The sequence below is a fragment of the Sphaerodactylus townsendi genome, linkage group LG12 (genome assembly GCF_021028975.2).
Source record: "Sphaerodactylus townsendi isolate TG3544 linkage group LG12, MPM_Stown_v2.3, whole genome shotgun sequence".
NCBI lineage: Eukaryota > Metazoa > Chordata > Lepidosauria > Squamata > Sphaerodactylidae > Sphaerodactylus > Sphaerodactylus townsendi.
Window position 1 is genome coordinate 34,838,079 of NC_059436.1, and position 24,734 is coordinate 34,862,812.

Sequence of the window (24,734 nt, forward strand, 5' to 3'; positions counted from 1 at the left end):
GGTTGGATGCAAATCTGCTTCAAGCTGTTTTTCTTGCCCTAAGCATTATTTTCCCACCACCTGGAGCATTTTACTCACTAGGAATAACAGGTTGCTTCCTTGAGGATTTTCCAGTCAGGCCTGCCATCTGAAAAATGGAGGAGTACATCTACATTCATATTTCAGGCCCGTCTCAAATTCTGAAGTACCTAAAGACTGGGGTAATCAGAGTTGCCAGCCTCCAGGTAGGGAATTCAGCATGACATCAGAGGGAAAGGTGCACCAGAATATGTATAGATACCACTCTGCACCGAACCTTTAGTTCAATCAGAACCAGTAAATTTCAAAGACTTGAATTTGCTTAATACACAAATATTTCTTATTTTTTTCACGGAGAATCAGGTCTTCAAGCAAGTATTCAACATATATGCATCCATATAAATCAATAAATGTTCATAATCATTAAAAAGTCACCAATTATTTAACAGATTTTATTTATGAAACAAATTCAACACTTTGAAATTTATTGGTCTTGGTTGACCTAAAGTTACTTGGTGCAGAGTAGTATCTATATATAACCTCCAGGTACATCCGGAGATCACCTGGAAGTAAAATTGATCTCCAGATCACAGAGACCAGGTCTCTTGGAGGAAATGGAAGCTGGGGATGAGGGTAGACTATGGACTACATTCCTGCTGAACTTCCTCCCCTTCACAAATGCTGCCCTCCCCAGGCACCAACACCCCAAATCCCCAAGAATTTTCCAAGCTACAGTTGGTAACCCTGTTGGTTGTGTTCCCCATTAAAAGATTCCCCAATTGGCCCAGAGCCCCAAGCAGCCATCTGTAATGTGTGTTACATTAATATGGCTCTGGTTAGACAAAATATGTGGGTGAACAATGGTCCATTGGTTCCCCATTAAGAGATTCCCCCAATTGGCCCAGAGCCCCAAGCAGCCATCTGTAATGTGTGTTACATTAATATGGCTCTGGTTAGACAAAATATGTGGGTGAACAATGGTCCATTGGTTCAAATGACCCATTGAAGGTTGCCAACATCCAGCTGTGGCCTGGAGCTCTCCTGGAATGGCAACTGATTTCCAGATTATAGCGATCAGTTCTCATGGCCGCTTTGGAGGTTAGACTTTATGTCATTATACCCTCTTGTGGTCTTTCCTCTCCTCCAAACTGACCCCCCAAATCTCTAAGAACATCCTAACTTGGAGCTGGCAGCCCTGGACTCATCTGTATGTTGTAGCAGTCAGGAAGGCCCAGAATGGTACAAAGTGTCCTTGCATTCAGGTGGGGCGACGCAAAGGTAGAAACAGGCAAGCCATACCAAGAGCTGCTATCTCTGTGCCAGTGGGCGGAACTGCCACAATCAGGAGATTGCAAAATTGTCCTGCTTTTATCTAAATCCATCCTTAAGCCTCTAAATCCCTCTTCAAAGCTTTCCTCCTTTGTTGGCCAAATCGTCTCAAGAGAGAACTAACAAGCAATGCACATAACTGTCTTTTCCTTGAGTCACCAACTTTCCTGAGAACAGTCCCAGTGCTTTTGAACAGTAGCTCAGTAACAAAATGCCGCAGTCCAAGGGCAAGAAAAGCTACCTGTCTCGCAAAGGCATACGAGCTTCAGTCAGAAAAGAAACTCTTCACTTTAATGGGGACAATTCAGAACAATAGGAAGCAATGCCAAAAGGCAGACAGCAGGGAAATAAAAAAGTAATTATCAAAAGAACTCCAGGAGAAAATATTTAGCGTTCTGAGAGAACAAAGTAACTATGTGGTTGTTGTGGGCTTTCCTGGCTGCGTGGTTTAGTAGATCTTGTTCCTAATGTTTCGCCTGCATCTGTGGACACAGTGTGTAGCACACCTCTCTCTGTGATACACCTCTGAAGATTTTAAACAAGTGGACTGCCCCCATAGGGGGAAAAGGCAACAACAATCATTAGAAGGAAGGAACCAATACTTTTTTAAAAAATCTACATTCTCTATTTATTTACTTCTTTCAGTTATAGCCCTCCAAAGCAGCTTATACATCATTCTCCTGGTTTTATGGTTAAGAATGGTGGACGCTAATCTGGAGAACCAAGTTTGATTCCCCACTCTTCCACATAACCGGTGGACTCCAATCTGGTGAACTGGGTTTCTTTCCTTGCTCCTCCACATGAAGCCTGCTGGGTGACCTTCGGCTAGTCACAGTTCTCTAAGAACTCTTTCAACCTCACAAGGTGACCGTTGTGGAGAGAAGAAGGGAATGAGGAAGTCACTTTGAGACTCCTTACAGTTGAGAAAAGTGGGGTACAAATCCAAACTCCTCTCTTCTTCCATTAAGTGAAGTGGGGCTGGGAATGTGTAACCGGCCTAATGTCTCCTATTGCTAATAATTGTACCAAATTCCTCAAAGTTCATGATAATGTGGGGCCTCACAGATTCCAAGGAGGTAACAGAGACAGAGACACCATGGGCTTATGATATACTTTTTAATCAAGAGAGGACAATACACATAAGGGGCTGAGAGAGGGGGGGTGGGGTGTCAGGGCTGACAGCAAAGGTTGCTGCTTTCATCATGGAAGAAGTCCAGAATGGTGGATCCGCAAAGCTCTTTCTCCCGCAACACAAAGCTTGCCTTGTCAAACCTGAAGAAAAAGAAAAACAGCATTTATCTGTTTCGGATATAATTCCCACCCACCCCAATCGCCAGAATTAACAAATTCCACAGATAAAAGCAACAGTTATCCAAGGAATTCAGCCTTCATGTATCGGGAGGGGAGGAGGCTCGCAATGCAGAATTATCACAGGATTTATTACCATGAGAGATGTGGGGAAGGCTTTTAACTTAAACAGTTCTTTCTGAAAGGTTGAGACAAATGCCTAGAGAAAAAGTCTGTCAGTGGCTGCTAGCTGGGATAGCTAAATGGGCCATCTATGTTCAGAGGCAGTGTATCCCTCTCAAGCTGCAACATTTGTGAACAACTGAAGAAGTCACCAGGTTCCCAGAGGCATCTGACCAGTTGGCTGTTGTTGACAAAGGACATCTGGGCTAGATGAATGTTTAGATCTAATTTTTGCTGTAGTGTTACAAATCCAACTAAATTGTCCTGTTGTCTTCAATAGCAGCCAATCAGCTGTTCTGGAAATGTTCACTTGCTGAGCATGGCCCTTTCCCCACTTTCCTTAAGCCCCGCCCTACTCTCCTCAAGTAGCGCGGGGTCCAGCTGCCTTCCCCACTTCAGGGGCGGCGAGAACGCAGCCGCCCCAACGCTGCCTCGCTCCCGCCCCCTCGACGCGCGGAATTCTTTTTGAAATGGCACCTTTTGACGACCCCGCACAGAGCGCGGGGTCGTGGGGAAGCCAGGCCGCGCGCCAGGAATTGCGCACTCCGGGAATTGCCCGCAGCAACCCTCGGGCAAAGGTGAGTGGGGAAAGGGCCCATGAGTCTTCCCCAGCAGTTTGGTACCAGCATCTTTATGCCTCTGAACATAGGGGTTTACACCATGGCTAATCGTTGTAGATAGACCTCATATCCATGCATCTGTCTGACATCTCTTTAGCCAGCAGAATTCTTGTAGAAACTAAATCAATCTGTTAATAAAGTCCCGAGTTTCCTTTTGTCTGTCTTGCATCCTTTGCCTCTCATTTTGGGGGGACTGACTCAAAGTCCTCTCTCTCTCTCCAGGTGATGGAGAAGAGAGGAATCATCATCTTGCCACATCTCCACTATGGATACATCAGATAGCAATAGCTGAACAGTGATTCTTAATAGCGAAAGGTGTTGTGTGTGCCCCATGAAAGAAGAGACGATAACACACATGAACGACTCACCTACGCAGATTCTTCCATGCACAGATCTGTTGAGAGAGCGAGAGAGGCAAGTTAGGAAAGGAGTACCCAAAAGCATTTGGGATGTCATCACAACACCCCCATGGAATATTTATTTAATTGCAATACTTATTTGCTGCCTCTCGGTTAAAAAAATACCCGAGGCAGTTCAGAATATCACTAAAATTAGGTATCAAATGCTGCAAAGCTTAATACAGCAGGAAAAGCATAGATGGTGATTCAAAGCAGTGGGTAAAATAATGGTGGGCCTGAGGTGTACATGGTAAGCAAACCACTTGGCAATTTTTTTTTAAAGAAAAAAGGTTTTCACCTGGTGCCTAATGCTTATCAAGCCACCCAGGAAGCGAACCACTATGGCTCTGCAAAGTCAAGACCCCACCCCAGAAAAGACACAGAACCTCCAACTCACAACAGCAGAGGAAAGCCCTCTGCTGCTAAGACGGTCATCCATCCACACCTCTTTCCCATAGAGTCCAGAACAAGGGTTTTATCCTTAACCAATGCATGGAAACACACTGCTTTGGGTATTATGAGATGTGCCCAAAGTTGAGTGGTCTTCAACAGTTAAGCCCAATAAATATGACTCTCCTTTTTTCTTATATATGCTCTTTTTCTGCCCACCATTGACTCTCTTTCTACCTCCTTTTTATAAGCAAAACAAAACAAAACACACACACACACAGAGAGAGAGAGAGAGAGAGAAGGAAGGAAGGAAGGAAGGAAGGAAGGAAGGAAGGAAGGAAGGAAGGAAGGAAGGAAGGAAGGAAGGAAGGAAGGAAGGAAGGAAGGAAGGAAGGAAGGAAGGAAGGAAGGAAGGAAGGAAGGAAGGAAGGAAGGAAGGAAGGAAGGATTCCTGTTGCACCAGTGGAATACAGTAGTACCTCAGTTATTGTAGACTTCGATTTTTGTTGGTTTGGGTTTTCGTCAACTTTTTCTGGGCAAAATTTGTCTCGGTTTTCATTGATTGCCCCGGTTTTCGTCCTCAAACCCAGGAAAAAATTGCCCAGAAAAAGTCCACGAAAACTGAAACCAACAAAAAGTTCAGATAGCTCCTTATTTGGGCAGTGACATCAGGGGTGTCACTGCCCAAATAAGGAGCTCCCTCTGCTCCCCCCTGGGTTTCCTCAAACCCCAGCCAGCGGGGAGGCAAAGAGAGCCAGCCAGGAGGCAGAGGGAGGTCCTTATTTGGGCAGTGACATCAGGGGGAGTCACTGCCCAAATAAGGACCTCCCTCTGCCTCCCCCTGGGTTTCCTCAAACCCCAGCCAGGGGGGAGACAAAGGGAGCTCCTTATTTGGGCAGTGACTCCCTCTGATGTCACTGCCCAAGTAAGGACCTCCCTCTGACTCCCGGCTGGGGTTTGAGGAAGCCAATTAATCCATTCCAGGCACTTTTTGGAGTGCCTCGAAGGGATTAATTGGATTTACATTGATTCCTATGGGAAATGGTGCCTCTGTTTTTGTTGATTTCGGTTTTCGTTGATTCCTTTCGGACCAATTATCGAGGAAAACCAAGGTACCACTGTACCAGTATTTCATACTGTATGCTTCCTGGGGCGGGTCCTGTTCTTTGAGCATGTTGATGGTATGTCTAAATCATACAAAGAAGTGAGCAAATAATACTTCATCAGGAAAAAGTCTGGCTACATGTTGTGAACCTGAGCTAGCTTCTCATTCCCTCCCTCCTTCAGCCAAGTCCCGGATCCCAGGCTTACTAGTCCGGGGTAAGATGAGGATGCTCTCCTGGGTGAGTCCTTGCTCCAAGGCAAACCGAGTGAATTTCTCCACCAACTCCTGACTCAGTTCCTTGCGCCTACCTACAAAAAGAACAATGACAAAGTGGATGATGAAGGAGGCTTCCTGACCAGGTGATTGCAGGCAAGGCTGGTAGGATTTGTGGGGTAGGACAGATGCTCCTCAGCATGACTAGAATCGGCTCAAGTCTGGCAACTAATGGGCTGGCAACTAATGACCACAAGGCCTAAGGTCTGCATTGTACACGTGAATGAAAAGTTCAAGACTTGGAAATCTCCTGTGAGTTCTCCTATCTTAGCAAAGATCTGTTTATTTACAAATATACAGGTTGAACGGGCACTATAGAGGCATAGGAGCAAGCACATAAGCAGGCTGTGATAATCTTAACGCAACAACTATTGGCAAAATCCACAGCAACTCTCTGCCACTCAAATCCAAAACTGCTGCTTTTAGCTAAATAGGGCTAGTTTTAGCCACCACCCTAGCAGTAGCATGTACATCATATTCCAGATGTTTGGAGGAGTCACTTTGAGGTCCTTGTCTTCTGAAGACAAGGTGGGGGAATAGAGGCAGTGAGTGGAGCCTGAATAAGGAGCAAAACGGGAAAACAACCCTAATAACATTACAATTATGTGCTGTTCTTTGTATGGAATGATGTTTTCAAAATGGTAGGAGAAAAGCCAGATACCATTTTGCTCAGAGGGCAGCAGGCAAGGCAGACTGCCCCCCATTGTGACCTATCACTGGCTCTGTGGCTGCAGTTTAATGCAGGCACTTGCAAAAAAAATGCTGCAGGGGAAAAACTAAATGAGTGCAACACTGGGCTGCTAGGTTTCTCCGCCACAGCTCCTGATCAGGAGCAATCTATCTGAGAAAGGAGGGCAGGGGCGTTCAGAGCAGCCATTCCCCTGGCACAGCAATGCCAGTTTCAGGGGTGTTGAACTGAGTGGCAACTCCTTTCCCCTGTATACCTACAGTCAAAAGACAACGGGGTCCTCCAGCAACACCCATGGCAAAGCCAAAGTTGGTGGAAGGTAATATAACAGACATAGGTATGGTTGAAAGGCTTGGTGGCGAACCTATGGCACTCCAGATGTTAATGGACTACAATTCCCATCAGCCCCTGCCAGCATGGTCAATTGGGAATTGTAGTCCATGAACATCTGGAGTCCATAGGTTCGCCCCCACTGGGGGATCTGGTCAGCATCTGGATGGGAGACCTCCTATACATCCCCTCGTGTACCATGACAGAAGAAAGGCAGGATATCAGTACAATGCTTAACTGAAGAAAATACTTCCCCATTTTAGAAAACACCTTTGTCCAGGGGGGCAAAACTATAATTCTGGGGCCTCTGGGTTTTGGGCCACACAACTGGCCCCTGCAAAGAAGAGGAGGCAGGTGTCTTCCTCACCCTCACATGCTATGGCTTACTGAACCCACCCAGCGCTTCTCCTTCCTCCCCTTTCTTGCTGTCAGCCCCACTGCAAATGGCACCTGAGGAGAGGCAGGACCCTGTTCATCACTTGTTCCTGTTTTCTAAATTAGGAGCTGTGTAAACAAAGGAGAACAGAATGAGACTCTGAAATGCACTGAGGAGAGGGATCCTTTTCTCCTTGGCTCATATTCCTGTAGTCCAATCAGTCTCCTAAAATCAGGCTTGCTTTTCCCCAGCCCCTGAGCCCCAGTATCTTGTCACCAAGGTAGACAGCATGTCTACTGAGCAGAACTGGGGAGAAGGGCTGTCCACTGGGAGTGAGAAATGGTATGGATATGGAAGGTAGACATGTACCATACAGGGTCACCATTGTGGAGGTCTCTGCTCCCTTGGCTTTCTTGGCATGAAGCAATGCATACTCATCGTAGTTGGTCTCCACCACTCGAACTTCATGTTTGCTTCCAGACCCTGGAAGGAAAACCAGCAAGGCAAAGAAGTTAACTGGAGCCAGCCGGAAATGGGGGGGGCAGAAATGGAGCCACCTACCAGACACCGGTGTAAAGTAGCCCTCAAGCCCGTGACCCTTCAGAGTTTCCCAATCAGGAATACAAACTCTCTGTTCCTCACTGCTTCATGTTTGGCTAGTTAAAAGACTGTTAATCTTCTGTCTTTGAACTGACAAGCTGATTCTGGATTATCGATGCCTTTTAAAAATCCTGGAGGAAGGCTTGAAACAACACAACCATCATGATTGTTGAACCAAACCTCTCTGTACAGAAGCAGTCTACCTCCAAATATTAGGTGCTAGGACAAAAGACAAGAGAAAGATGGTGCCTTGTGCCTTGCTTGTGAGCCTCAGCCTAGCTGGCCACTGGCGCAGGGAAGATGCTGTTATAGGGCCAGAACAGTATAGTGATTACACTAGGACAGTGGTGGCAAACCTATGGCACTCCAGATGTTCGTGGACTACAATTCCCATCAACCCCTGCCAGCATGTTCATAGTCCATGAACATCTGGAGTGGCATAAGTTCGCCACCATGGCACTAGGACAAGCAACACCTGGATTTATATCTCTGCTACTACATGCCACAGTCTCTCCGTTTAGCCTACACCCAGGGTTGTTGTGAAAATAAAACAGAGGAAGAATGGCATAAATATTAGAACTTTTGTTCTGATTCAGCAAGGTTCTTCTTAGGAAGAAGTCTACCATTAGACAGCAAATTAAACCTCTGTGTGTAAGGGTAAAAGATCTCTGCATACCAGGAAATATTCCTGCACTCAGTGAGCAATTAAAGGTTGTCAGCAGATGTGCACACAAGTACCGACCTCACACTGAATCAGACTCCGCAAGGTCAATATTGTCTACTAAGACTGGTAGCAGCTCCCCAGGGTCTCAAGCTAAGGACTTTTACGTTACTTTCACGTTAAAAGGACTTTCTGGTCCTTTTAACTGGAGATGGGAGAGGCTGAACATCAGACTTCCTGCATGCCAAATAGAGACACTTGCATGCAGCTGAACCTTCTCCACTTTATGGAGCTAGTCGCTAGCAGAGATAGTTTTCAAAGGAGATTATGCAGAACCACGGAGGAGAGGTCCATCAGTGGCTGGCAACTGTGATGACTAAAGGGAGAGGCAGAAAACATCTAAAAAACCCAACGCTTGGAGGCATCTGGTTGGCCTCTATGCCCAGCTAGTTGCATCACCACCCCTCGGCAAATAGTTAACTGCTGTGGAAAACGTTTATGCACTTGCAGTCTGCCCTGCAGTGAGCATACATTCCCTTCAGGACAGATTCTTTGTTGTGCACATGTTTCCCCCCTCCCCAAACTCAACGTGCCCCAGATCAGAAAAGATTGTGAAAGCAGGCAAAGTGTTACTTTTCCACTGCCTGGGCAGGGAAAGTGAAACAGGCCAGTGTGTGTTTGGTTTCCTCTGGGTTTTCTGCTCCTCCCTGCCTTCCCGCATACAGGAGCAGTTCCACCCACTCCTCCACCAGCATTTCCAGCAGATCAGTGAGGCTTCTTTTTTTCTTTAATTTTGACACTTTCAATCTATCACAGGAGTGAAAGATCATTAAAACGACTTGGAAAAAAGAAAAAGGCTGCAAACTCCTGACCCAGAAGCAGGGGGCAAGCAAAATGGCAGCTGATCTCATAGGAATCAGTAGGGCACTTCCCCTTGTAAACTGAGATATGTAGTGATAGCCCACTGCAAAGCAAACAGCCTCAGGGTATGTGCTACATGCATAAAGGGTAAAAATGTTGGACTAGATCAACCACTGATCTGATCCATCTTATCTACCAGTTTTTGGAAGCAATGACAGAGGGAAGTTTGAACTCTGTGATCTTCTTATGAACTCGAGTTTTGGGGGATCTGGTTGACCACAGCAGGCAACAGGATGCTGGCCTAGATAGACCTTTGGCCTGATCCAGCAGAGCCCTTCAGATGTTCTACTCAATGTTTGGTGACCCTGCTTAACTGGATTTGGAGGCCACTGTCCTGGCAGTAGTTTTTGGCAGACTCAGCTGCTAGAACCTGTTTTCTTGGACTGGCAAAGGCAAAATGTTCCACATCTTACTTGGAAGCAGTAGGATTAAGGGCAAACAGGTACCAATTTATTTACTCAGCAGCTTCCTGCCCATTCTGCCCCCAACAATGAATGCTACTGTTTTCAGCCAGCCTAACCCCAAATGAACTCAGGTTCCCCTTACTTACATGGGCTGGTGTAGCTGAATCGGCCTGGCTGGTCAGTCAGAACAAAAAGGCTCTTTTTTGTCTCGCATCTATCGAGCCTGGAACACGGGTCAAGACACATAAAGAAAATTATGCAATGGGGAACAAGAAGTTCTTGAGCATCTCTTAAATGGGGATGGGGGGAGCACTTGGGTGACATCTTCATTCACCTGAGTTTCCATCCTGTGAAATATCTTTGTGGCGCTGACTTGGTGATTGAACGAAAGGAAAAGAAACTTATGGAACTCACTGCCGCAAGTTACGAAGAGGGCCACTGGTTTAAACATGCTAAGGGAACTAGGCAAATTCATGGAAGAAAGAACCATCAGTGACTATTAGGCATGATGGATAAGTGAGCGAACCTCCATGCTCAGAAGTTGTGTTTCTTTTAGCATCATTTTCTGCGAGAAGCCAGCAAGATACTTGCTCTGCTTCTGGGCTTCCATAAGAACATAAGAACATAAGAACTAGCCTACTGGATCAGACCAGAGTCCATCTAGTCCAGCATTCTGCTACTCGCAGTGGCCCACCAGGTGCCTTTGGGAGCTCACATGCAGGAGGTGAAAGCAATGGCCTTCTGCTGCTGCTGCTCCTGAGCACCTGGTCTGCTAAGGCATTTGCAATCTGAGATCAAGGAGGATCAAGATTGGTAGCCATAGATCAACTTCTCCATAAATCTGTCCAAGCCCTTTTTAAAGCTAACCAGGTTAGTGGCCATAACCACCTCCTGTGGCAGCATATTCCAAACACCAATCACACGTTGTGTGAAGAAGTGTTTCCTTTTATTAGTCTTAATTCTTCCCCCCAGCATTTTCAATGAATGCCCTCTGGTTCCCAGAGACAGGAAGCAGGATGCTGGATCAAATGAACCTTTAGCCTGATCCACAATAGGTCTCACGTTTTTCAAGGTCAAGCAATGCATTATAAACCTATGAATTTACTGCTACAAAAAGTGGTGATTTCAATAGGTAAATTGCTTTGATGAAAGGACTGGAGGAGCTACTAACTGCATGAAAGTTATATAAAACCTTCATGTCTAATGGCAGTGTATATTGGTGACCTCATGTTCTACTTAATAGAAACTCTTTACACATAACGAAATGATAGAGGTGCACAGATTTGTCCTAGCCCATTAAATAAGATGCAGAGGGTGCTTCTCATTGCGAGATCTTGTATGTGCCACTTCATGAAAAAGGACTCACAATAACCAATCTCTGTGGTATAGAAATGTGGACTACTAATCAAGTTGCCAATTACTAGCTATGTTAAGTAATGGGCTTTCTAATCCAGCTTCTCCGCTGATCTCTTCCTCTTGATTTTGATATAGCTTGACTGATTATCCGAGGTTGCTGTTTGTTCTTTTGATTAAAGCTGTATTAGGAACACACAGTTATCTGCAATCACACTTCCAAATCTACTTCTGGGTCTGCAGTGTATAAAAAGCAGACTGTGTGCTGCAGATGGCTCATTCATGTCCATTCATGCGCTTGCATGCATATGGACAAATGGGCCACAACTCCCCACTCAGAAATTCTATTAAAGACCTTGCAGATGAAGTTAGACCTTGAAGGTCAATGCTAGCAACTGAGGTTGCCAACCTCCAGGCAAAGTCTGGAATGAAGAAGGAGAAGGAGAAGGAGAAGAGGAGGAGGAGGAGGAGAAGAAGAGGAGGAGGAGGAGGAGGAGGAGGAGTTTGGATTTATATCCCCCCTTTCTCTCCTACAGGAGACTCAAAGGGGCTTACAATCTCCTTGCCCTTCCCCCCTCACAACAAACACCCTGTGAGGTGGGTGAAGCTGAGAGAGCTCTGAGAAGCTGTGACTAGCCCAAGGTCACCCAGCTGGCATGTGTGGGAGTGTACAGGCTAATCTGAATTCCCCAGATAAGCCTCCACAGCTCAGGCGGCAGAGCGGGGAATCAAGCCCGGTTCCTCCAGATTAGATACACGAGCTCTTAACCTCCTTCGCCACTGCTGCTCCTACAGAATTGATCTCTAGAAGACTGAGATCAGTCCCCTTGCAGAAAGGGCTGCTTTGGAGGGTGGTCACTATGATTCCACACCCCACTGAAGTCTTGCCCCTCCCTAAACCCCTCCCTCCCTAAGCTCCACCCCCCAATTCCCAGGTGTTTCCTAACCTAGAGTTGGCAAGCCTACCTTGCAACTCAATCACACAACATTCCACAAAGGAAAAATGTGGATGACAGGAGGACAGCCATTGTCCAGATAATGCAGACCATCGCTACTAAAAAGTGTATTTGCTTCCCGAGCAAGCTTTTTCATCCCTCGCCCCATTCCCCAGCTTACTTGGGGTAGGTGGAGGTGACATTCAGGTTTCCATCTTCTGTGGGCATGACCACCGTGGTGCACATCTTCATCACCGACTTCTTCTCCTTAAACCATCTGGAACTGGAGGCCAGGCCAATGCTGTACCATGTCCCTAAGAACTGTGGTCACCAACCAACCTGTTAGAGGAGGCTACCACTTATCAGAAATACACACACACACACACACACTTTGCCTTTCTCACTATTATTTCCCTAATGCTTAAAATGTTTCAAATCACACCAGAATTTTCTTTTCTCAAGCTAAACAGTGAAACCATCACCCCTGACTGGTAAACTACTTTCTTCTTAAATTAGCTTTCAAGTTCCTTCTGCTTCCTCTCTGCCTGTCTTACTTGCAAAGAGGGGTGGAGTTTGTTGGGCAACCTGATGGGGAAGAGAATTTATGCAATTACACTGTTGTGCTACCAGCCCCTGGAGTAGATTGGCGATCCTTTTTCCCCACTACTGTGTCCTCAAAACAACCCCATTGGATAGGTTAGAGGAGTGGTTCTCAACCTGTGGGTCGGGACCCCTTTCAGGGTTGAATGACTCTTTCACAGGGGTCACCTAAGACTCTCTGCATCAGTGTTCTCCATCTGTAAAATGGATAAATGTTAGGGTTGGGGGTCACCACAACATGAGGAACTGTATTAAAGGGTTGTGGCATTAGGAAGGTTGAGAACCACTGGGTTAGAGAGAGGAGCACGCAACTGCCCAAGTGTAAAGCCGAAAATTCTCATCTGGCCCTCAATAGCCAGTGTGGTGTAGTGGTTAAGAGCAGGTGGATTCTAATCTGGAGAACTGGGTTTGATCCCCCACTCCCCCACCTGAGTGGCTGAGGCTTATCTTGTGAACCAGATGTGTTCCCGCACTCCTACATTTCTGCTGGGTGACCTTGGACTAATCACTGGAACTCTCTCAGCCCCAGCTGCCTCACAAGGTGTCTGTTGTGGGGAGTGGAAGGGAGAGGAGTTTGTAAGCCCCTTTGAGTCTCCTTACAGGAGAGAAAGAAGGATATGAATCCAAACTCCTCCTCTTCTTCAATACCTTTGTTTCCGGATTCACTGCTTTGATTAGAGTCAGCTTCTAGAACATCATTTTAAAAGCCTCTGAATCTAGGTTTACTGACAGCAGATGGAGTAGATGGATGAGGGAACTCCTGCTTTCTCCCCCCAAGTTTTATTAATCCTAAGGAACTGTCAGTGGGAACTTATTTGCATAAGGTTGTGGCACGCGGAGCAGTCTGAGCGCTCACTGCTTCCAAGTTTGGCAAGTAACTTCCCACTTAGGGTTCTTTATGCACACACAAATGGTTGGGGGTAGCAGAACACACACACACACACACCACCCCTCTACCCATGCTACCCATCATTTACAAACTCAGCTTCTGAGACATTTAAAGTGATATTCTTGGAGCTAAGGTGTGAACAAAGTGGTGAACCCAGAGGCAACTTGAAAATAAATATATTGCTATTTTAGCCCTCATATCCCTCCATCGCACTACAGTATTGCTAGACTGTCAAAGAAATAACAGCTACTGTTTCTGTGTATGCATCTGCATGTTCATTTTTCATTGTGTGCTGCCTCAGCAAGTCCTACGAAAAAGGGATTGCATTTTAATTTTTAAAAATGAACGTGTGAAAAGCAGCAACAGCTTGCCAAATGGCCCATGACTAAAGACAGCCTCAGTCCTGAGGCTGGGGGATGCTCCACATGGCTGGGGTTGCCATCTCTGGGTTGGGAAGTAGTGGAGATTTTGGGAGTGTAGCCTGTGAAGAGTGGGGTTTGGGGAGAAGAGGACTTCAAAGGGGCGTGCAATGCCATAGAGTCCACCTGCCAAAGCAGCCACTTTCTGCAGGTGAAAAGATCTCTATTGCCTGGAGATCAACTGTAATCTCAGGAGATCTATAGACATCACCTGGAAAATGGCAACCATACATGTGGCGCTTTCTTTTTGGAAGCCCTGTCATTGCTGAAGCTGCCAATGCAACACAGCCACCCTTCCAAATGGTGGGTTTCTCTGCATTTCCAGCATCCATCCCACCACATTCACCCTCCGGGGCTGCCATGGGGGTTGGGGGAAGGGGAAATGGTTGCTGTGTAGGCAGGACCAGGAAAACTCCCAGCCTTCACACCTGCATGGCAGCCACCCAAAACTTTGCAGCAAACCAGGCTTAGATCTGAGAAAGGGGTAGGCTAACCTGGAGGCCAAACAAGAGAATCACGATGCTGTAGGAAAGCAGGGGGGAATAAACTACTTCCCAAGAGCATCAAACCCAGGGCAAGCAGCCTGTGTGGAAGAGGTGGAAGAGACACGGGTGGTGGTGGGGGACTATTCAATTGCTTGCAACTTAGAACATTATCAGGCTTCATGGCAGATAGAAAATATGTGCCATTAGACCAGTAAAAGCACTGCAAGCAGGACAAAAATACTGGGCTGCCCCCATCTATTATACAAGTCTCTATTTTCCTACCAAGATATCCACAGTTCAGTACAAAGGCCGAAATTGTTTTCAGAATATTGAAACTTTAGATATTCATAATCACTATTTTTGGCTCACAGCAAGAGAGCTGATTTAGGTTGAATCTGATGAATCCATCTTGCTACTCCTACTCCTTTCTTCTAGTGCAAGGAACCTTCCACATCAATGGAACATTCCTTGCATCACAGGAAAATATCCCTGTTAGTATCCAGCCCAGGGGACCAGCCAAATATTTTTTCTTGGAGGAGATTTGCCACCAGTATTGCAATGTGATAATATGACACACAGTGGGAATTGATATATGGCATGTTCAGGTACTAGCATGGTAAGCAGACTGACCTATACTCATTCCTCTAACAAGCAGGGCTCAAATTTCAGCCCCTACTTTGCTCCAGAACCCATTTCTACAGGACTCAGCCCCTAAAGAAAGCAAAGTGAGACTTAATGATAAACCCACTATTTGTGCATCCGGTAGTCTTGCAAAGATCACTTTGCAAGACCTTAGATCAGCTCGTGTTGAACCAATTTTTATCTAAACCATCCACTGAGATATCGCATAACTTTTCTATTCTGCTGGCTCTAGGAGGGTTTTAAGGTCCATATTCACAGTTGCCAGCTGAAAGAGGGACATTTTGCAGCCTCAGCTCTTTGCAAAGGACACAGGGATGAATGATCATGGTATAACACAAGGTTGGTTACCTGATTTTGCTGGAAGTCGGGCTGAACCGGCACTTCAGCCTGGGTCTGGAGCAAGCAACCAAGAATCAGGGCCAGGAAGCCAACGAGCCGTGGCTGCTGCATACTTGATGCTCTGTTCTGTCTGCAGTCAGTTCTGCAGTGCTCAGCGTGTCCAGAAACAGAATTAGTGTGAGCCAGAGACCCAGGCCAGACAGCTATTTATTGGCCAGACTAGCAATAACCCAGGGAGGGACTGTGCTTGCTGTTTGCAAGCAAGTCCCCGCTCCCCACCCCACCAAATTGGGTTATGCAAGAAAGAAAGAAAGAGAGAAATAGAAAAATACCCCCCTCCCCTGCCCAATCATCATTCCCTGGAGCTTTGGCATGCTTGCAGACCAGCAAGCTAAACATGATTTCCTGGCCAGCTGTGAGGCCAGCCAAGACCCCGGGGATGGAGACAGCAAAGGTCAGTCCAGACCCCAGGGATGGAGGACAGAATGGGTCAGGGAAGGCAGAAAGGAGAGTAGAGGCCCAAAATACATTGGTCACCCGAAGGTCTACAGGAAGGTTTTTTTTATTCCAGACCTTTGCTTGCTCAGCTGTACAACAATCAGTGTGACCCCCACCAGCTGTTGACACTTGTCTCTTTTAGTTTTTGAAAATATGACATCTGACTGAAAGGGCTATCCATTGTGTGTACATACTGCTGTATTTCTGGGTGTAGACTTTCACTGCACAGGGGAGCCCTGGAGGGGCAGAAGATAACAAGATCAGGTCTATGTATTGTCAAAGGCTTTCACGCCACATTATGTAGGCTGACCAGACGTCCCGCTTTTGGTGGGACAGTCCCGCCTTCAAACAATTTGTCCCGCATCCCGCGGGTTATTTCAATTGTCCCGATTTTTGGAAGGCTGCCGCACTGCCTTCTGGGGCGCAAGGCAGTGTGGCAGCCTCCCCCGCACGCGGCCACAGGAGCACAGCCTTCTGGGGCGCTGCCGTTTCCCGCCCTGTCACAGAAGGCAGTGCGCTCCTGTGGCTGCGCGCGCATGCGCGGCCGCCCACCTACCCGCCCGTCCCTGTTCTCAAAGGTGACCATCTGGTCACCTTAACATTATGCCATGCAGAGAAACACATCTTATGGTATCGTGCCTCTGAAAATGCCAGTCATCAATGCGGGCAAACCGTTAGGAGCTAAAACTTCCAGACCATGACAACACAACTAGAAAAGCCACAACATCCAGAACATTAGGTCTACTTTGCTGAACCCTCTTCCCATTTCCTACCTATATGCCTCTGGTTACTGGACATTTTTTAAAAAATGCTCAGTAAACTATTATTTAATAAACTACTTAGGAAGTTTTTGCTAATAATACAATGAAATACTGATGCTAGCAAAAACAAAAAATTTGGAACAGTCCACAAGCAAGACTAGAAGGGGGGTCTTTTGCCGAGAATAGTTAAGAGCCCATATCAAAGCAAAGGGGTTATTCATTCATCCCAGGCCTTATTTAGAATACAGGCGCCTTTATGGTTGAACGAAAGTAGCAAAGCCCTTCGTTATCTTCATTCACCACCAGAGATTCTGCCTTTTATCTCTGGCAAAGTTCAGAGCACTGTCATTGTGAGAGGACATGTTGAAATTCAACAGAGGCTTCCTTACCCACCCCTGGTACAACAGAATCTTCATTACGCCAACCACTTGACAATGGGAAGAGAGTTCCACTTGCAGCATTTAACCTGTAAAATTCACTGACATTTATTTATTTAGATCTTTATATCCCTCCTCTTGTCCCAAAAGTAAGATAGTCTGGCCTTGTGCAGAGAATGGCATCTCCCATCTTCTGCTCCGAACACCCAAAGAAAGACAGTACATTGGTCCATCTAGCTCAGCATTATAACATCTGACTGGCAGCAGCTTTCTGAGAAAGACCTGGAAATGACAATGATCAAACCTGGGTCTTACTACATGCAAAGCAGATGTTGTCCCACTAAGCAACAGGCCCCTCCCTGCCATGTTGGGTTGCCAACCTTTAGGTAGAACCTGGAGATCTCCTAGAATTGCAACTGATCTCCAAACCACAAGTTCCCTCAAAGAAAGAGGTTGCTTTGGAGCACAGGTGTCAAACTCGCGGCCCTCCAGATGTTATGGACTACAGTTCCCATCGCCCCCTGCGAGTTTGACATCTATGCTTTGGAGGGTGTTATACCCCACTTAGGTCCCTCCCTCCCCCCAAACTTGACCTCCCAGGCTTGGCCCTGAAATCTCCGGGAGTTTCCCAATGTGGGGCTGGCAACCATATGAGCCTTGAAAATCTGATGCCCCGATCTCTCTCCCTGTTTATAACGGGCCACAGAAGTTTTTCTTTATGGTGGTAGAAAGAGGGCTTCATATGGAGGAAAAATCTGGATGACTGGAAAATTTTTCCTGATATCACAAATATTTGGCCTCCTTTTGCCCAAAGGCAATTATAGAAATTTCCTCCGTGGCCGTTCACATGCAATGGAGCCCTGGCCATAGGATGCTGGGTTATTCTTTAATGGAGATAAACAGGGAAGCAAACACCCCACCTTATCAAGAGCTTACAGACTGTTCACTCCCCAGCCTCCTCCCCACCCCTGCCTCATCATCCAGCTGTTTCCAACAGGGTGGCTTTTGAGTCTTCATGCAAACTTTATACGAGGCTTCCCAATAGAAGACTATTGTACCCTCAAACAGTCATGCAGACATAAATAAACCCATGCTTGCAAATGCCCAGGTCTCATGCAGCAGATTCCTCCATTGCCCAGTCTCAGAATGTCTGGTTCCACGTCAGCATTATGCTGGCAGGGGATGATGGAAACTGTAGTCCATGATATCTGGAGGGCCGCGAGTTTGACACCTGTGCTGTAGGGCAACTTCTGTTACGGAACTTTTTTTTACTTTGCTTCTACCCCATTTTTCCCCCAATAGGGAGCCAAAGGGGCTTCCAGCATTCTCCCCTTTTCAATTTTATCCTCACAACAACCTTGTGAGGTCAGTTCGGCACAGAGAAGGGAAGAATCATCCCCATTTCTTAACAGCAGTCCATAGCAGCTTTCTGCAGCTACTTATTAGAGCCAAATTATACTTCCGCAGTCCCAAGGATGTAATTTGTGAAGGGCACAACTGATTTGGGCTTCATATTGAAATCAAGACAGACACTGCTCTAAGCACCTTTGAGGAAGAGGGGGAATAGAACTGCCACAAGAGAACATGCTCCGGCTCGTGGTTCATTTTATATCTTGACAGGGAAGGCTAAACTGGAATTGTACAAGAATTTTCCTCCCTGCAGGAGCTGTTCCGTAATCCTCCCCCTCAACCCAGAAAATTCCATTAGCTCTGCTCTGCGTTGCCAAAAAAAATCTTTTATGTAAGAATTGTGCGTGTAAAGAACTGTTTTGCTTTTTGCGTCTCTCCCCCAAGGGCGAAGGGGGGCACATTCCATCACTCCAGTTGCAGCCTGCTCCCCCCCCCCCTCCATGTGGCAGTGGCAGGAGGGGATTGCTGAAGCCCAGAAGAAGCAACAGTCATGGAAACAGAGAATCATTTACCGTAACAAAATTGGGCATATCAACAAGCACATCTCTCTTAATCTGCAGCAGACCAAGGGAAAAGCTGCACCAGCAAAAATCCAGCACTTCTTAGATCAGGCCACATAACCAACAGCAAAGGCCACTTGACAATGGGAAGAGAGGGACAGGACTCCTTTGTTCTACTTGCAACATTTGACCTGTAAAATTCACTGACATTTATTTATTTAGATCTTTATATCCCGCCTTCTGTCCCACATAGAGAGAAAGACTTACCACACTGGCTGTTGTGGGTTTTCCGGGTTGTGGTAGTTTTTGGTAGTTTTTCTCCCAATGTTTTGCCCGCATCTATGGCTGGCATCTTCAGAGGAATGCCATGGTGAGACGAGTTTCTCTCTGTGGCTCATTCCGCACATGCAGAATAATGGACTTTCAAACTGCTTTCAGTGCTCTTTGAAGCTGTGCGGAATGGCAAAATCCACTTGTAAACAGTTGTGAAAGTGGTTTGAAAACGCATTATTTTGCGTGTGCGGAAGGGGCCTGTGACACAGTGTGGAGAGTTACACAATTCACTGTGACAACATGCCTCTGAAGATTCCAACCATGGATGCAGGTGAAACATTAGGAGCATAAACTACCAGACCACGGCCACATAGTCTGGTAAAACCCACAACAGTCAGTCGATTCTGGCCATGAAAGCCTTCACCAATGCATTCCTTACAATACTGTTCTCCACTTCTCCCATTTTATTCTAGCAACAACCCTGCGAGATAAATTAGGCTTAGAGAGACTATTTCAAGGTCATCTAGAGAGTTTCCATGGCACAGTAGGGATTCAAACCTATATCTCCTTACTCAGACATTCTAACCACTACATCATGCTGGTTCTCTCATGGAGGACTTTGCAATCTGAAGTCTTCATTCTGAATTTAAACTTCTTTCAGGTCTATTTATCATCCCATCTTCATTAGGGACTGTGGAAAAATGTACAACACTTTGGAATATGCTTTGGGAAAGTTCTGGAGCTGCAAAATGTCAACATTTCCAAGCAATTTCTCTATCAGTAAAGGACAGGAAACTCAAGCAATATTAATACATTTCAAGCACCCCCAACCAGATGAAGGCTCTCACAAGGCTTGGTCCTGCAAATGCTTCCAGACAGCAGGCCATCTCACATATTGGCAGGAAGATGACTCGAATTGCCAACCTCCAGGGGGTGGCTGGAGATCTCCTGGGATTATATCCAGGTGACAGAGATCCATTCACCAAGAGAAAATGGCTGCTTTTGAAGGTGAATTATGTGGCATTATATCCACTAAGTCCCTCCCCTCCCCAACCCTCCCTTCCTCAAATGCCACCATCAAAATCTCCAGGTATTTCTCCAGTTGGAGCTGGCAACTCTAAAGATGATACCTAGGTTGTAGGAAAGAACAAAATTACAAGTATGTACTTGAGAGAATGAGAAATCAGAGCACGGCTCAAGTTCATAATTTTTATAAGAGGACAAATTAAAAAGATATAATTATATAATGAAAGGTAGCTAGCAAACTCCAGTTTCAAAATCAAAGGCTTCTTCAGGAATCCTTGAAGAGTAGCCACTGGGCAGCCAGCAGCAGTAATAAAAGGTTACACGGGCAGAGGAGCTTCCATAGACAACAGTAGAGAAACTCCAGCAAACCCTGGTTGGTACTGCACAGAAAAAGACAACCATAAACAACTTCTGATCATTCCATACCTCAAAAATCTTATAATGCAACAAGGCAAAATGAAGGAAGGTTAGAAGGCAGGGTCCCAGGTCAGAAGCCACCCATTTAACTATTGGGAAAGAGTGGAGCACAAGTATAAATAGTACTGTTTGGAATGACACAACCAGATTGAAGCCAAAAGAGCATTCAGCTGCTAATGTGAACAGAACTTAGAAAAGGAAAGTTCAAAACCATACAACACACATAATTGAAATATGGAATGTGAGATCAATAGAGATATTTTATACAAAAATTGAGTCCATCAAAACTTTAATGATAATATGCCAACAAATATGGAAAATAAAACAATCAGCTCACTACTGGAAATTTGCCATTTACAATCCAATTCCAAAAAAAGGAAAAGTTTTTAGACCATCTCCTTAGTTTTAGACCATCTCCTTAGCAAAGAATGGGGGATGGCGGCACCCTCTTTGAGGGTCCATAACTTTGGTCCCCCTGAACCAAACTGCACCAAACTTGGGGGGTGCCATCATGACAGTCTCCAGATGATACCCTGAAATTTTGGTGCCAATACAACCAAAATGCGCCCCCTGCAGGAACATCCCATAAATTTGCCCAAGAATCTTTGTTCTGCATTGAGTTTTCTGCATTGCTGTCAATGGAGGTTGCAGGCTGGGGGGGGGCACATTTCTGAAGGCACAGTCTAAAAATTTTCAGGATCTCATCAAGAGACTTCCCTGATGATACCACCCAGGTTTGGTGCAGTTTGGTTCAGGGGGGCCAAAATTATGGACTCTCAAAGGGGTGCCCCATCCCCCATTCTTTCCAATGGGAGCTAAGGAGATGGGGGCTACCCTTTTGAGGGTCCATAACTTTGTTCCCCCTGAACCAAACTGCACCAAATTTGGGGGGTAGCATAAGGACAGTCTCCCGATGATACACTGAAATGTTGGTGCCAATATTTCTACAAATGCACCCCCTGCAGGAACCAATGACCTGGTGGGGGGGGGGAATTGGTCGTGGTGGGGTGGCCGCCCATGGGGGGGGGGGCATCCAACTCAGGTTTTGGCCAGGGCTCCAGTTTGCCTCATTACACCCCTGTCTGTTTCAAAGAGTCATTCAAGTTAAGAGTTGCCAACTTTTTAGGGTGGGACACCTGAGCCTATGTCTGTAGAAATGAAACAGATGAACCTATTTCTAAAAGGGGAGGGAGTGATTGGGAAAACTTCACCCGTTGCATTTCTTCTTGTTAAACTGTTAAACATGGAGGGGGGCATAACCTAGTTTGTGCTCGTTTGTGGTTATAATAACCAGGTTGCAGGGGATGGGAGCAGTCACTGGAATTTCTGACTGATTTTAACTCTGGTTTATTTTTAAAAGGATGCCTGACTTTTCAGAAAAAGTATTCAGAAAAAAAACAGGCAGTTATATATATGTACAGAAAAAATATGTATGTAATATATAGGGGTGTCATTTTGTATTTTTGCCCCTGTTTAAAAAATGTAGGGCCTTTCCCCACTCCCATCGTTCCCCTCTATGCCGCGCGCTGCTCTCAGCGCGCAGCATCCCAGGCGCGCGCCTGGCCATCCCCACGACCCCGCGCTCTGCGCGGGGCCATCAAAAGGCGTCGTTAAGAAGAGCGCCTGGGATGCTGAGGGGCACGACAGCAGCAGCTTCAGGGCGGCTGCGCTGTCGCCGCCCCTCTCAGTGGGGAGTGCCGAGGGACCCCGCGCTACTCTCCTCGAGTAGCGCGGGGCTTAAGGTAAGTGGGGAAAGGCCCGTAGATCCCATCCTGAGGCAAGGAAGGAAGGAAGGAAGGAAGGAAGGAAGGAAGGAAGGAAGGAAGGAAGGAAGGAAGGAAGGAAGGAAGGAAGGAAGGAAGGAAGGAAGGAAGGAAGGAAGGAAGGAAGGAAGGAAGGAAGGAAGGGAGGGAGGGAGGGAGGGAGGGAGGGAGGGAGGGAGGGGAGGGAGGGAGGGAGGGAGGGAGGGAGGGAGGGAGGGAGGGAGGAAGGAAGGAAGGAAGGAAGGAAGGAAGGAAGGAAGGAAGGAAGGAAGGAAGGAAGGAAGGAAGGAAGGAAGGAAGGAAGGAAGGAAGGAAGGAAGGAAGGAAGGAAGGAAGGAAGGAAGGAAGGAAGGAAGGAAGGAAGGAAGGAAGGAAGGAAGGAAGGAAGGAACCTATCAACAGTGTGACTAAAATTCAGCAGACTCCATTTTATCTAACTGCAAAATGTAATGGTGAAAGTGATATATTTAAGAAAGTCTGCCTATCACACTATGATTAAATGCAACAGAAAGAAAAAATCTGGCCATCTGATTTGGGGAGGTGGGAGTTATTTCCTGACAGATTTCTGCTCTACACATCATGGGCACATAAGAACAGAAATCAGTACAAGGAATGATACATGGACTCCACTGGGTAAACAACATCTGCAAACAGTATGAATGGGACTGACAAAACAGCCTTTGCTGACCCCACAGAGGACCTTGGCACAGTCTTGTCGGTGCTGTCCAGAAACAGCCATCTCAGCAAAAGCCTGAGCATCCCAGAACATTCCAGCCCAGGACAAACAATTGGGAAGCACCTGATGCTGTGACATTGTTCAAATTGTAAACAGATGCACAACCAATCCCAGGCCTGGATGCAAGGCCAAGTTATCCCTTTTTCCAGCCCCAAAATTCCACCACTTAACACGCACCTAAACACAGGGGCAAGTAAAAGAAGAGGCTATGATCCACCGACAAAACCCTGCTTTCCGATGGACTCTGCTGGTTTTGCACCATGTCAGGGCAATGGTCTTGTTGTTGCCACAACATGATGATGTCACTTTCAGTATTGCACCATGATGTACAACAAGTGATGTCATACATTGGTGCAACACCAGTGACTGCCTTTCAGTTTTTTCCCACCAGTCAGTGAAGAAGCAGCAGGAATGGGGGTTGATGCCCGGAAGTCTCTGCTATAGCAGGAGATCTCCCCCAACACGCACACACATACACACAATTCACCATTAAGAGGTTTTATGCATGCATTCTTGCTTTGTATATGTAACACACATTGACAGACGGCAAGCATTTTAGTGAATTATGCTCATATACACAAGATGACACACATTAACCCACCTCTGCACATAAAGCATATTTCTTGGTCCAGACCTGCCCTGAAAAATGCCAAATTACAAAAAATAGGCTCAAGTTGAAGGATAGTTGACACACACACGCACACGCACACACACACACACAGAGCATACAGGTGGCCGCCCTCCCCCACCACGACCAAACAACTTTTTTGTACCAGGTCTTGAAATCAGTGTATTGACCCGGGGGGAAGGAGGAGGGGGGGGCGATTTTCCACCCCCACGTGACTAAATGGCCACAGCCCGGGGACATTTGTCCCCATATGTCACCATGGGCAGTACCCCCCTGCAGGCATTACAATCAGCCAATCAGAAGGGGAGATGGTACATAGGAAGATCCTCATACATGATCATCATGTTGCATGAACAGGACAATGCTCATATCTTACTGCTTCAGCATGCTTAGTCAGAAAACCCAGGAAGTGATCACAGCTAAGTAGGTGAAGGTTTAGTCCCTAAACCATCACAAAGCCATGTTTTAATTAATAGAGAACCGTGTCCAGTTCTCAGTTTCAAACCAAACAGGACAATGCAGATGAGCAGCAGCCGCTGCAAAAGGGAAAAGGGGAAAAGGGAAAATGTAGCAGGAGATCTGACCAGGTCTAACCATTGAGGACTTGAGGTTCAAACTCATCCACACAACCACACCATTCCACCCTTCTCCCATTCAACTCTGCTCTCCCTCACAAGTTTCCTAAACGCTACAGAAGCAACTAAGAAAATTTGTCACGCATTTCAGGGTAACTGAACAGTTCTAACTTCATTTATTTTTTATATCAGTTGGTGTTTTGATCAACCATTTCAGTTCACCATCTCTTCCTGACAGTTTTGCAGACTTTATGCCCAGGGCAAAGTTTTATTACAAAATCCATATATTATTTATGCTCAAACTATGGCCACTCGGGCATACAGTCTATCATCCTAATTCATTGCCTCTCCAATGGGGACAAATAGGTTTTACAGGAAAATGTCAATGCACGAGAACAGAAAATGGGGCAAAACAAAAAATCCCAGGTTTGCGCAAGGGAGAAGTTAAATCAAAGCAGGGATTTTCAGGTTCCAGTAATGAGCCTGCCAGATCAAAAGCACAGCGCTGCAAGCTAATTAGCTCTC

General features: G+C 46.3%; 1 protein-coding gene across 2 annotated transcripts; it reads right to left on the minus strand.

The window, feature by feature from the left end:
* Positions 1 to 2,449: 2,449 nt before the first annotated feature.
* LOC125442120 (lipocalin-like) lies at positions 2,450 to 15,476 on the minus strand. Of its 2 annotated transcripts, XM_048513272.1 has the most exons (8): positions 15,255 to 15,476; positions 12,053 to 12,192; positions 9,730 to 9,806; positions 7,367 to 7,480; positions 5,537 to 5,638; positions 3,806 to 3,831; positions 2,792 to 2,833; positions 2,450 to 2,619 (listed from the first exon to the last, which is right to left on the minus strand). In XM_048513272.1, the coding sequence occupies exons 1-6, from the start codon at positions 15,354 to 15,356 to the stop codon at positions 3,806 to 3,808; spliced, it is 561 nt and encodes a 186-aa protein (XP_048369229.1). In that variant the 5' UTR covers positions 15,357 to 15,476; the 3' UTR covers positions 2,450 to 2,619; positions 2,792 to 2,833. The 2 variants fall into 2 exon arrangements, with proteins under 2 accessions (XP_048369229.1, XP_048369228.1); XM_048513271.1 differs by lacking the exon at positions 2,792 to 2,833 and having other exon boundaries at positions 15,255 to 15,471.
* Between the last annotated feature and the right edge of the window lie 9,258 nt (positions 15,477 to 24,734).